General features: G+C 37.4%; 1 protein-coding gene across 4 annotated transcripts in view; it reads left to right on the top strand.

The window, feature by feature from the left end:
* LOC148123308 (solute carrier organic anion transporter family member 6C1-like) overlaps positions 1-12,485 on the top strand; it is an 81,262-nt gene extending 68,777 nt beyond the window's left edge. For 3 of the 4 annotated variants that reach the window (XM_087905949.1, XM_087905946.1, XM_087905942.1), the window contains 2 exons: positions 792-942; positions 12,343-12,485. In XM_087905949.1, the coding sequence (XP_087762075.1) occupies positions 792-919 (128 nt within the window). In that variant the 3' untranslated portion in view covers positions 920-942; positions 12,343-12,485. Of the gene's footprint in view, positions 1-791; positions 943-10,055; positions 10,132-12,342 lie in introns of all 4 variants that reach the window. The other variant, XR_015737773.1, reaches the window with a different exon arrangement.
* Positions 12,486-13,758: the final 1,273 nt, after the last annotated feature.

Genomic DNA, 13,758 nt, shown 5'->3' with positions numbered 1-13,758 from the left:
CTTAAGTCTAAGCCATAACTTCTTAGTGGTACTCAGTTGGAAGCAAGAAAAGTTCCCCTAAGCAGAAAGACCATTTAGAGTTATGAAGCTTAGCCACTGAAGAATTCTCCCCTGGCAGGAACAGACTATTTTCCCAAGAGTTCTGAAATGTTCTGAAGACCCTTTTTCATTTTTCTGATTCACAATGACCCACTCCTGTTTAGTCACACTAATCTCATTAGCAAGTGCTTGCTGAGCCCCACTTGTATTTTCTTCTTCCAAACATTTGGTCTTGTTCTTTCCTGACCAGGCTATAAACTCACCAAGTCTTTTCATTTGGTTTCTTTTTTTCAACTGTGATTCTGAATAACAAGGCCAATACTACCTACCCACAGCATACTCTTACCCTTTTGATGTTTGAACTTCTGCCCTCTCGGTTGTAAGCACATGTCTTGGTACATAATTACTATAAAAGTATTTTATTTTCTATAAATTAATATTTAAATAGCTACATGAAGGTTAAAACAACTTGGTTAAATTACAAAAATATAATTCATTTATGTGTTCACAAATTAGCACACTTCATAAATTTATTGAATATTAATCTTTGGACTCTAAATGATGAATATAAAAAATTTTGTAAAGATTTAAATAAATATTTTGAGGTAAGTTTATATTATTAACTATATTTGTAATTGGGAAAGTAATACTTTAAGAAGGAAGTTTATCTTTTGTTTAGGTAAATAGATATTTTTCAAAGCTTTTGTTAAAGGAATAGTTACATTCCTGATTATTATTTCTTCTTTATTCAGGTATTATTTTCCAAGCATCTTTGATCTTCTTTAGTCTTTTGGCACTTTGCAGCTATAATCGTGGTGTAAAACAAAACACTGAGAATGAGGTTAAGAAAGCAAATACAAGTAAAGAAGAAAAAACTTAATTTCTAAAAGATTTCTCCATTGGGTAAGAATTGTATCTTTTCCCATCGTCAATGGAATATCATATTGATAACCTTTAAAACAATAATAGTAAATAGTTACATTTAAAAATATACTTATTGTAATCCCATAATTTTTATTATGAGCATAGTAATATAATCTGTCTTAAAATTATTGAATATATTAAAAAATACACTTTTTTAACTCAAAAAGATATTGTAGGTCTTCTTATTTTCCCTTATCTTGGAAATATATTATTTTCTCTAATCTATCCTTAATACAGTTTCCCTTCCCTCTACCCCTCTCAGTTCCTCCCACCTCATCTCCCCTCCAGATGCATCCCATTTCTGTCTCGTATTAGAAAAGAGAAGGCTTCTATGAGGTTGCAACTAAACATGGCAAAATAAAGTGTAATAAGATAAAAGAAAAGCCATCACATCAATGTTGGACAAGGCAACCCAATAGAAGGAAAAGAGCCCCCAAAAGCTGTCACAAGAATCAGAGACACATTTCACCACACACTCAGAAGCCCCATAAAAATATTAAGTTGAAAGCTATAATATAGATACAGAGGACCTGGTAAACACATTTGTAGGACCTGTGCTTCCTGCTTTAGTCTCTGTGAGTTCTTCTGAACTTTGTTGATACAGAGGACCATTTTTCTGGTGTCATCCATCTCCTTGGGCCCTTACACTCTTTCTGTCTCCTTTTTCTCTGGGTTCTGGAGCTCTGAAAGGAGGAATTTGATGGAAACATCCTATTTAGATCCATGTATTCCAAGAATACACAGAATTCTCTCTCTCTCTCTCTCTCTCTCTCTCTCTCTCTCTCTCTCTCTCTCTCTCTCTGTGTGTGTGTGTGTGTGTGTGTGTGTGTGTGTGTGTGTGTGTGTGTATTTGTGCAGAATATTGTTGGGAGTCATTTTATTTATACTCTTTTATCTTAAGACCAGCAGGGCTTGTTTTTACCCTTGGTCTCTAGGTTGTCTATTCTCTGTCTAGTCAAGCAGTATCAGGTATGAGTTCTGTCTCATGGAGTGGGCTTTAAGTCAAATCAGATGTTGGTAGACTATTCCCATATTTCTGTGTCATCATTGCCTTACCAAATATTACAGATAAGATTGATTATAGGTCCAAGGATTAGTGGCTGGTTTGATGCTTGCATTTCTCTTCTGGTAGCCTACAAAGTACCTTCCCAGACCAAAGATAACAAAACACAGCAACGAAGGCTCCATGTAGGCACCATTAAACTCATTCAATGAGTTGTATGTGGGTGTTGTTCTTGGCAATGGGTCCCCTTTGTCAGTTTGTAGAAAGAAAACCATTCTCTTAACAACAGCCTCGGTTGTTTGAAGACTTCTGTAGGACCTCCTGGTAAACAGCTCAGTAGAATGCAATGCATTCTGTTACTAAAAGTCTTCTTTGAGACAAGATGACAAGTTAGGTGTTTGCCTTCCCCATTATTAGGAAACCTGATTTGGTTTGCTTTCCTATATTTAAGGGAATTTCTACTGCCCTATGGATTTTCGATATCATCTCTCAAATGCCCCACAAATACAGCTATCTCTTTCTTCTTTCCCTCACTCAACATAATCTCTACTCTTTACTACCTCATCCTCTCTTTCACATTCCTACTGACACCCTGTCTCCTTGACAAAATTTGTTCTACTGTTCCTTCTCAGGAGGATCCGCACATACCCCACCACAGCTTCTTCCTGGATACACAACCTCTGTGGTAGTTTGAATGAAAGTGGCCCCCATAGACTCAAAAGAAATGGCACTTTTAGGAGATATGGCCTTGTTGGAGTCAGTGTGACATTGTTGGAGGGAGTGTGTCCCTGGGTGTAGGCGTTGAAGTTTCAGATACTCAAGCCAGGGCTGGCATCTCTCTCTCTTCCTGCTGCCTGCTCATCAGGATGTAGAACTCTTAGCTCCCTCTCCATCACCATGTTTGCCTGCACGTTACCATATTTCCTGCCATGATGATAACAGGCTAAACTCTTACCTGTAAGCCAGCCACAATTAAGTGTTTTTTTATAGGAGTTGCCATGGTTGCAGTGTCTCTCCACAGCAAAAGAAATCTTAACTAATATAACCTCTCTGGGTCTACAGATTATAGATTGGTTAACATTTACTCAACGGCTAATATCCACATATATGAGAAAACATACCTTATTTATATTTCTTGGCCTGAGTTACCTCACTCAGGATGTTTTCTTCAGGTGCCATCCATTTGCCTATAAATTTTGTGTTGTCATTTTTTTTTAACTGGTGAGTATCCTCTGTTATGGTAGGATAAAGCATACTTTGGGTATATGCTGAAGGGGATATAGCTGGATCTTGAGAGATTGATTTTCAACTTTCTAAGGAACTGCCATATTGGTTTTAGTGTGTCTGTAGAAGCTTGCACTATCACCAGCAGTAGATGAGTATTTTCCTTCTTCTACATCTCTGCCAGCATGAACTGTCACTTGTGTTATTAATCTTAATCATTCTGATAGGTGTTAAGGTTGATTCTCAAAGTAGTTTTGTTTTGGAAGTCTCTGCTGGTTAAGGATGCTGACTATTTCTTTAAGCGTTTCTCAGCCATATGCATTTTCTTTTTAGAGAATTCCATGTATGTCTCTGCTCCATTTTTCAATAGGATGATTTTTGTGTTTTTTTTATTTTATGATTCTTTGTGGATTTCACATCATGCATTTTATTCCCACTTATCCACCCATCTCCTCACATCTACTCCCTGAACTTACAACCTCCCACAAATCAAAATCGAATTCAAAACAAACGAAATAACCAAATCCCAAAAAAGGCAGAGAAAAAAATCACAAAAATAAAAATAAAAGTGAAAAGAAAGAGAAAGGAGAAGAAGGAGAGGAAGGAGAAGAGAAGAAGGAGAAGGAGAAGGAGAAGGAGAAGGAGAAGGAGAAGGAGAAGAAGAAGAAGAAGAAGAAGAAGAAGAAGAAGAAGAAGAAGAAGAAGAAGAAGAAGAAGAAGAAGAAGAAGAAGAAGAAGAAAAGAAGAAGAATCTTGTGGAAGTTGTAGTGTGGCCCACTGAGTCACACGTTTACCCTTTGGTCCGTTCATCTTTACTTGCAGGTGTTCATTTGTCATTATTCTGACCTGAGGCATCTGGTTTCTGCAACACCACCAATAATGGGCTCTCTTTGGGGCTCGGATATCTTGTGGTCATGTGTCATGAAGATCCTGCTGTTTTGGATCTGTAGGTTCATCCCACTTTCACAGACTCCAGCAGTTCATACATGAGGTGGATGTTGGGGTAGGCCAACCCTTAGTTCTAATTATGGGCCTGGGTGGTATCTGGTTTGGTCAGCTCTATAGCTTTCCCTTGTTGTCATTGTCACTACCTGAGCGAGCTCCCCAGCACTCCCATGGCTAACTCATCCAGTGCAGCCTACAGCAAGGAGTGGAGCCAGTACTCCTGCTCTTGGGACTTCACATCCAGGTCTCTCTCACTCACCAGAGACAACTCTATTTCCAGGCAAGGCACAGGGCCTACTCTACAGATTGCTGAAGGCGAATATGAGAGGGTAGTAGGGTCAGAGAATATGAGAGGGTAGTAGGGTCAGTTTTCCTGTTCTCATGACCCTCAGGGCTGGCTCATCTGTGGCCCTGAAAACAGGGTCAACCCTATTGCATTGTCCAGGTGGGGTGCAGGGTCTAGTTTCCGGTGTGCTGGAGCTGGTGTGGGGAAAGCCTACCATACCCTGGTACCTGCTCTCTTACCTGCCACCGGTAGCTAGGAGTAGAGAATGGGAGGAGAGCAGGGATGTCAGGAGGGTTTGGGTGGTAAACTCTCCAACTCTCATGCTCTCATGCCCTCAGGGACAGACCATCTGTGTCCCAAACTACAGGAACAGCTGTAGTGCACTTCCTACGTAAAGTGCATGCCTATGTTGAGGGGTGAGCTCATCTTTTTGTGTTGCAGGGGCAAGCTCTCTCCTGGGAGTGGTAGGGCCAGCTTTCCTGCTGCAGTTTTCAACAGGTACGATCATCCATCCTAGGGCCAGTGAACCCTCATGTCAGCATGGCCCATGGATCCCACCACAGACCCCAGATGTGATAGGACCATGACAGAGACAAGGCCCTTGGCAGCAGCCTAGGTCGGATACCACCACAGCCCTGGTGGCATCTCAGACCACCCAGATCAGCTCAGCTGGTGGCAACATGGTCCCAGCTGGCTGATCAGACCCCAGGTAACTGGTGGTGGTAGCAATCACTTGAGATTTATTTACATCTTTTCTTCAGGTCTTTATAGATTTAGAATATTATTCCTCTATTATGTGTGAGGTTCATTAAAATCTTTCCCCAGTAGATTGCTGCTTTGTACCACTGATGGTGTCTTTTACTTTATGGAAGATTTAAATTTCATCAGGTCCCATTTATTAATTGCTAATTCTAGTGCCTATGCTCTTGGTGTTTTGTTCAAGAAGTCTTCACTTGTGCCAATTAGTTCAAGGCTATTCCCCATTTTTCTTCTATAAGGTGCAGTGAACATGTCTTTTTTTTTTTTTTACTATGTTAACCCTACCAATCCATGATCATGGGAGATCTTTTGATCTTCTGATATCTTCATCAATTTCTTTCTTCAAAGACTTGAAGTTTTATCATATATGTCTTTCATTTTCTTGGCTTGAGTACGCCAAGATATTTCATATTATTTGAGGCTATTGTGAAGGGAGGTTTTTTTTTCCTAATTTCTTTCTTGGTCCCTTTGTCATTTTAATATAAGAGGGCCACTGATTTTTGTGAGTTAAGTTTGTATCCTACAACTTTTCTGAAGGTGTTTACCAGCTCTAGGAGTTACCCAGTTGAATTTTTAGGGTCACTTATGTAGACTATCCTATCATCTGCAAATGAAGACATTTTGACTTCTTCCATTCCAAATTGAATCCCTTTAACCTCCTTTCAGTTGTCTTATTGATCTAGCTAAGAGTTCAAGTATTATATTGAATAAATATGGAGAGACTATACACCCTTATCTTGTTGCTGATTTCAGTGGCATTGATTTGAGTTTCTCCCCATTTAATTTGATGTTGGCTATAGGCTTGTTATAACTTACCTTTGTGTGTTTAGTCATGTCCCTTATATTCATACTCTCTCCAGGACTTGTATCATGAAGGTGTTGAATTTTGTCAAAGGCCTTTTTCTGCATCTAATGAAAATATAAGACGGAGTTTTTCTTTCAGTATGTTTATATGCCAAATTATATTTATTCACCTTCATGTACTGCAACAACCGTGCATCTCTGGGTTGAAGCCTGTTTGGCCACTGTGGGTGATCTTTTTAATATGTTCTTAGATTTGATTTGCAAGTATTTTATTGAATATATTTGGATCTATGTTCATAAGGAAAATTTGTAATTTTTCTTCTTTGTTGGGTCCTTATGTTGTTTGGGTGTCAAGGTAGATGTAGCCTCATAAAAAAATGGACAAATGGTAATACTATTTCTCCTCTGTGGAATAGTTTGAGGAGTATTGGGATTGACACCTCTTTTTTTCTTTTTTTTATTGATTTTTCTTGAGCTCTACATTTTTCTCTGCTCCCCTTTTTGCCTCTCTCCAACCCCTTCAACCACCCAAGGTCCCCATGCTCCCAAAGTACTCAGGAGATCTTGTCTTTTTCTATTTCCCATGTATATTAGATCTATGTAAGTCTTTCTTAGTGTCCTCATTGTTGTCTAAGTTCTCGGGGATTGTAGTTTGTTGGCTGGTTTGACAATTCTTCTAAAGTCTATTAGAATTTTGCACTGAAACCTTGTGGTCCTTGGGTTCTTATTTTTTTCATTGGGAGGTTTTAACGACCACTTCTATTCTACTAAGGGTTATAGGTTTGTTCAAATTGCTTATCTATTCATGATTTAACTTTGATAAGTGGTACCTATTCAGGAAATTATCCATTTCTTTTGATTTCCAGATTTGGGGGAGTTCAAGATTTTAAAAATATGTATTAGTGATTCAATAGATTTCCTTGGAGATTATTGTTATATTTCTTCTTTTACAATTTTGGATATGTTCTTTCTTCTTTTGTGAGTTTTGATAAGAGTTCATCTATTTGTTGATTTTCTCATAATGTCAGCTCTTTGACTTATTGATTCTTCATATTTTTTTGTTTCTGTTGTATTGGTTTTAGACCAGCGTTTCATCAATTCTTGCCAACTGCTCCTCTTGGCAGCAGTTGATTTATTCTTTTTGAGTGTGCTTTCTGGTGTGCTGTTAATATGCTAATATGAGCTTTCTCCAGTTATTTATTTTTTATATGGGTGCTTAATACTATTAAGTTGCCTCTTATAACAACTTAAATTATTTCATAAGTTTAATATGGTGTGTAATAATTTTCATTGAATTCTAGGAATTATTTAATTAATTAATTTATTTCTTAATCAGTTTCCATTATGCAGAGAATAGTTCAGTTTCCATGAGCTTTTAAGCTTTCTGTAGATACTGTTGTTGTTAATAGGCAGCATTAATCTGTTTGGATCTGATAGGATACAAGAAGTTATTTTACTTTTCTTGTATCTGTTGAGACTTTCTTTGTGTTTTGAGTATGTGGTCATGTTTTGAGAAACGTCAGTGAAGTGCAGAGAAGAAATATTTGTGTGTGTGTGTTTATGTCACATATTCTGCAAATATGTTAGCTCTATTTGCTTTATAATGACTAGTAGCTCCAGTATTTTCCTTTAAGTTTTTGTTTCGATGTTCTCTCTTTGTTCAAGTGGAATATTAAAGTCTACTGAGATCAGGGTTTGATTGCCAATATACAATTTAAACTGTAGTTGTATTTCTTTTACAAACATGGATGCCCTTGTGCTTAGAGCATATATATTAAGAATTGAAATGTCATTGTGTTTAATTTTTTTCTTTGATGAATTTGTAGTGTCCAGCTCTATGTCTTCTGATAATTTTGTTTTGAAGTATATTTTATTAGATATTAAAGTAGCTGTAAAGAGTGTTTCTTAGATCCATTTTCTTGGAATATCTTTTTCCAACCCTTTGCCCTGAGGTAATATCTATTTTCAATGCTATGGTGTGTTTCTTTCATGGAACAAAAGCATGGATTCTGTTTTCACAACCATTCTGTTAGTCTGTTACTTTTATTGGGGAATTGAGGCTGTTGATATTGAGAAATATCAATGACCAATGCTTGGTAATTCATATTTACTGTCGTTATTGTTGGTGGTAGTGGTAGTGGTGTAGTGTGGTGTGTGTGTTTGAGTGTGTGTGTGTGTGTGTGTGTGTGTGTATTCTTCCCTTTTGTTTTTTTCTGATGCCTGATCATTTATTCTCTGTTTTTCCATGGATGTAGTTAACCTCCTTAGATTGGAGTTTTCCTACCAGCATTTTCTGTAGGACTGGGTTTGTAAATAAATGATGTTTAAATTTGGATTTCTCATTTAATATTTTATTTTCTCAATCTGTGGTGACTGAAAGTTTTGCTGGGTTTTGTACCCTGATTGGCATTTGTGATCTTTCATAGTATGCAGCCCATCTGTCCAAGCCCTTCTGGCTTTGATAATCTTCATTGAGGAGTCAGGTGTAATTCTAGTAGGTCTTCTTTCATACATGACTTGGTCTTTTCCTTTGCAGCTTTCAATATTCTATCTTTGATCTTTCTGGTTCAATCTGGTTGGTATTCTCTATGATTTTGTAAGCACCTCCTTCTTTAGGCTACAAAATTTTTCTGCTATGATTTTGTTGCAAACATTTTCTTGGCTTTTCAGCTGGATTTCTTCTCCTTCTTCTATACCCATATTTCTCAGATTTCACTTGTCATAGTATCCCAGATATCGTGGAAATTTTGCATCAGAATTTTTTTTAGATTTATTGATTTCTTTGGCCTGTGTTTTTCTTCTATGATTTTGTTGCAAACATTTTCTGGGCCTTTCAGCTGGATTTATTCTCCTTCCTCTATACCCATATATTTTAGACTTCACTTTTCATATTATTGCAGATTTCTTAAAATTTTTATGTCAGTAATTTTTTATATTTATCATTTTCCTTCTCCCATTGTGTCTTCAACACCTGAGATTCTCTCTTCCATCTCTTGTATTATGTTTGCAAAGGTTGCCACTGCAGTTTCTTTCTGAAGTCCATAATTTTTCATTTCTAGAATTCCTTCCATTTGAGGTTTCTTTTATCGATTCTACTTCTAATTCCTGGTCTTGAAAAGTTTTATTCATTTCTGATGTAGGATAATTTATTCCCTGTATTTTCGTGGTGTAGTTAATGTCCTTAGATTGGAGTTTTCCTACTACCACTCGCTGTGGACCTGGCTTTGTAGATAAATGTTGTCTAAATATGGCTTTTTCATGCAATATCTTATAATTTCCATTTCTGATGATTGGGTTTAGTTGACTGGACATTCAGCTGGATTTCTCCTCCTTCCTCTATTTTTATTAGATTACATCTTCTCATAGTATTCATTACCTTCCACCATTTGCTGGTGTGGGACAATTGTCTATATTCAGTCAATTATGTTTTAAATAAATGCTGATTGGCCAGAAGTCATGTAGGAAGTATAGGTGGGACAACAGTACAGGAAGTAGAGGTAGGTCAATGAAAACAGGAGAATTCTGGGAAGGAGGAAGCCCATCCCTCCCCAGTCCATTCCAGACACTGAAGAAGCAAGATGTGACCTATCCTGCCAAAAAAGGTACTGAGCCAGGTGGCTAACATATACTAGAATAATGGGCTAATGTAAGAGTTAATAAGAAGCCTGAGCTAATGGCCCAAACAGTTTATCATTAATATAGACCTCTGTGTGATTTCTTTGGGGCTAAACAGCTGTGGGACCTGGTGGGAGGAGAGAAACCAGGCAGGACAGAAAACCTCAGACAACAGTTTGTTTGTATTTTCTTGGGTTTCATTGAAGGATGTATTCATTTCTTGTTTCAGTACCCCTATTATATTCATAAGGTTGCTTTAAGGTCTTTTTCCTGTGCGTCAGCTATGTTGGAATATTTGGATGCTCTAGTGGAGACATAATACTCGTGTTATTATTGTTTGTGCTTTCATGTTGTCATATAGATATCTGGGATAGGGATGAATCTATATCTACTTGCTGATCTGGATTTGTCTTCATTGGGTGGGATTTTGTTTCGTGGTTTGCTTTTCTGCTCTAGATTTTCAGAGAGTGTGATACCTCTGTGGTGGGAAATTATCTCTGAAACGGATAGATATGGCCACTTAGTGTTTCAGGTAAAATGTATTTCTGAATATTGAGAGATGGTCCTAAATAATGGGGATGGGCTAGGTGTCTGAGGGGTTGAGAGTAGGGTTGTCAACCAGGATCTGTTTATTTTGTATCCTTGGAATCAGGGGAAGACAGTAGAGTTTACCCCACAGTTTCTTCTATAGCTCTGGGTATGATACAGGTTAATGGACTTTAGAGAAACAGAAGAAGAGCAGAAGATCTAAACACAATCTATCTTATTTTTTGACATGAGTGGTGTGTGGGATAGCAGGACAGGTCAGCTGGAGTTGGGGGCTGAAATAAAGAAACAAGTAAAGAGAGGGAGGTTGGAGGAGAAAGCCTGTAAGATTCATAGATGTAACAGAAGGGAAAGGAAGGCTGAAATGGGTGTTCTGAAGCAGAGGTAGGAATGAGACTGGGGGATTGGGTTTGGAGGAGAGGAGGGAGAGTGAGGGTGTTCAGTATACTTACCTGTTTGCCCAGCCTGCTCAGCTGGTGTCTTCACAGGAGAGCCTTCTGGTAATAGAGACTGGTATACTGAGATGAATTGAGGGAAGAAAGGCTGGAAGAGAATGTCTTTGGGATCTGTTGGGTAAGGGGTCAGAGAGGAACAGGAGACCTCAGAAAGTTGTTATGGGGCTGGGAATGAGTCTAGCAGATTGATTCTGGAGGAGAAGAAAAAAGTAAGGATCTACCTTCTGTCTACTTCCTGAGCTGAAAAGAGCAGCAAAACCTTTTGGTTTACAGATGATGCCTTCTTGACTTGGTTGCTGGGTGAGATCAACAGTTGGGAAAAGAAAGTTAGAAGGGGAAGATATACTGGAGATGGAAGAATGGGGTGGGAGCAGGGAAGGTTGTCACAGGTGTTCTCCTGCAGAGCTGGGGTGAAGACTGGAGGATTGGATCTGGGGGAAAAGGATGCATAAGTTTTACTTTTAATATGAAAACACTTAAAGGAAGAATCTGAGTTGACATGTGAAAATATACACCGTTTAACCCTACAAGACTTCCCTATTAGTTAGTGGGCATAGAGAATTTGAGAGTCAATTAAAAAATGTTCTACTTCATTTTTGAGAATTTCACATGTGTATAAAATGAAATATTATCACATCTACCCTTCATTCCCCTTAGCTCCTCTCGTGTCCACTCAGCATGTACAGTTCTCAACTTCATTTCATGGTGTGTGTATGTGTGTGTGTGTGTGTGTGTGTGTGTGTGTTTGTGTGTGTGTGCCCCAACAAGTGGAGTTAGTGCCACCCATGTATTCATGGGTATGGGGCCATGTACTTGAGCATGGGACTCAGTCTATTTTTAAAATTATTTTTATTTATTATTTACATGTGTGTGAGTGCATGTATGAATTTGTATGTGTGTGCTGTGGCATGTGTGTGGAGTAGGCTTGAACTAAGATTACTCGTTCTGGTGACTTTACCTGCTGAGCTTTTCTTCCAGCCCCTAATGTCTATTTTTGTTACTTTTTCTTTGGGGTTTTAATAATCGCTTCTAAATAATCCTATAAATTAAATTACATCTTTCACTACAAAACATAACAAGAAAATTTAAAAATTAAAATCATGTTATATTTCTAAAAGATTATATTAGCCACTTGAGTCAAAATTATATTTATTGATGATTTGACAGAGATAACTCCAAAAACTTTACTTTTTTCACTGCTTTATATTTTAGAAGACACAAAATATCATGTCATCACACATCTCTATATTTTATCTCCACTTGAATTTTATAAATAGTGCCTGATAACCTAAATCAATTGCCTGTTTGTTTTAATTTTGCAATTTATATTTAATCACAAGTATTTCTTTGGAAGAAAGATCTACATTTGAATATATAATAAGTATCCATCAACATAAGGAAATTTTCTCAAGTTAAAATGTTCTTCTAAAGAAATTAAATTTTTCTTATATTATAATGTAGTATTTTCTTGTGTTTTCCAAGTACTAGATAAAAAATGATTTTTTTAAACCAAGAATACAGATGCACTGCAGTATTCTCTGCTCTTTCTCTGAGAGAATTGATAACCTTAATGTGACCTAGCATGGAAGGGTGGCTCCATCTGTGCCCACAGCATGCAGAGGAGAAGGTAAAGCAGGAAATAATCACTGCCCTCACAGTCCATACACTGACCATACAGGATGAAAATCTATTAACTAGTTTTACGTGAAAATTGACTCATTCTTTTTGGTTTAAACCCACAGGACCAGAGAATCTATGAGGATCTGAGTTCTAAGTCTGTCCTTTGAAGATTTCCTAAGATTTGTGGCCGGGCTATAATTCAGAAGAGAAAATATAGCAGAAAATATTTATGTAAACTTTCATTTTCACAATAAATAATACTCTTATGAAATGTTTCTGATCGTGGTTTATGAATTAGGAATTTTTTCTTAGTTTTTGTTTTTGTTTTTGTTTTTTTGGAAAGCAAGTGTTCCTGCCATAGCTCATGCAGGGGAAGGTCTCAGGAGTCAGTTTACTCACAGCAGCTTGTGGGCTATGGGGTTGAACTCAGATTGTCAGAAATGTAGATAAGCACTCTTACCCCCTAAGCCATTTGCTAGTCATTGATTAGGATTTTAAAGTATTATTTTATGTCTGTGATGTAGATATTAGTCAGAATTAGTTTTAAATTATTAAATTATGTATATGAAAACATTCTTCAATCTAGATATGATTAGAATATGTATATACAGTTAGATAATGTTAAAATAATAGCATTCAGATTCTCTTGAATAAACATGTGATACGTATTCATGCATTAAGGACTCATTTAATTTACATTTACTCCCTTCTCTCTCACTCTCTCAAAGAAAAACATAAATTATAATAAAAATTAAGAGTTGAGTTGTAGGGTGAAGGCATTAATTGATTTTTTTATGGCAGAACATCATATACTCTGGCTCACAAATTTATTCAGCACAAATGAAAAAGAAGGCTATAAACAAGTCTCTGGAAGCCTGGTACATACAACAGTGACAAAGGAGAGATCTTGTCAACAGAAGAGCAAGGCAAGAGTCAACATCTAACATTGTTTAGACATCACATGCACATGCATTTTTGGTTTCAGACTGTTCACGGACATATGAACATGTACAAACACTCATTACAGTGCAAATATACACAAGATTTTAAAAGGAAATGAGTATACATTAGAACGTTCAAGTACAGATGAAAAATTTTGAAGATTTCTAATTTTCATGAAATTGGAATCTTTGGAGAGTACATATATTGAATGACTTATTTCTTTTTGTTTTTCCATTCAAACATTTATATTTCCTCCCTTCCTCCCATTCCCCTCCTGCTGCTCCCCTATTCAACATCCTCCCTTCCCCTCACTCCTTAAGAGAGGGCAGGGAACCCTGCCATGTGAAAAGCCCAAGGCCCTCCCCCCTACACCCAAGCCTAGGAAGTCATGCATCCAAATAGACTAGGGTTCCAAAAAGCCAGTAAATGCAGTAGAAACAAGTCCCAGTGCCTTTATCAATAGCTTCTCAGTCAGTCCCCATTGTCAGCAACATTCAGAGAGTCTGGTTTGATCACATGATCATTCAGACCCGGTCCAGCTGGATTTGGTGAGCTCACATTAGAACAGGCACACTGTCTCAGTGGGTGGACCAACA

The sequence above is a fragment of the Myodes glareolus genome, chromosome 1 (genome assembly GCF_982192425.1).
Source record: "Myodes glareolus chromosome 1, mMyoGla1.1, whole genome shotgun sequence".
In the NCBI taxonomy this organism is placed as follows: Eukaryota; Metazoa; Chordata; class Mammalia; order Rodentia; family Cricetidae; genus Myodes; species Myodes glareolus.
The sequence above is the reverse complement of the archived record's forward strand: the minus strand, read 5'-3'. Positions and strand labels throughout refer to the sequence as shown.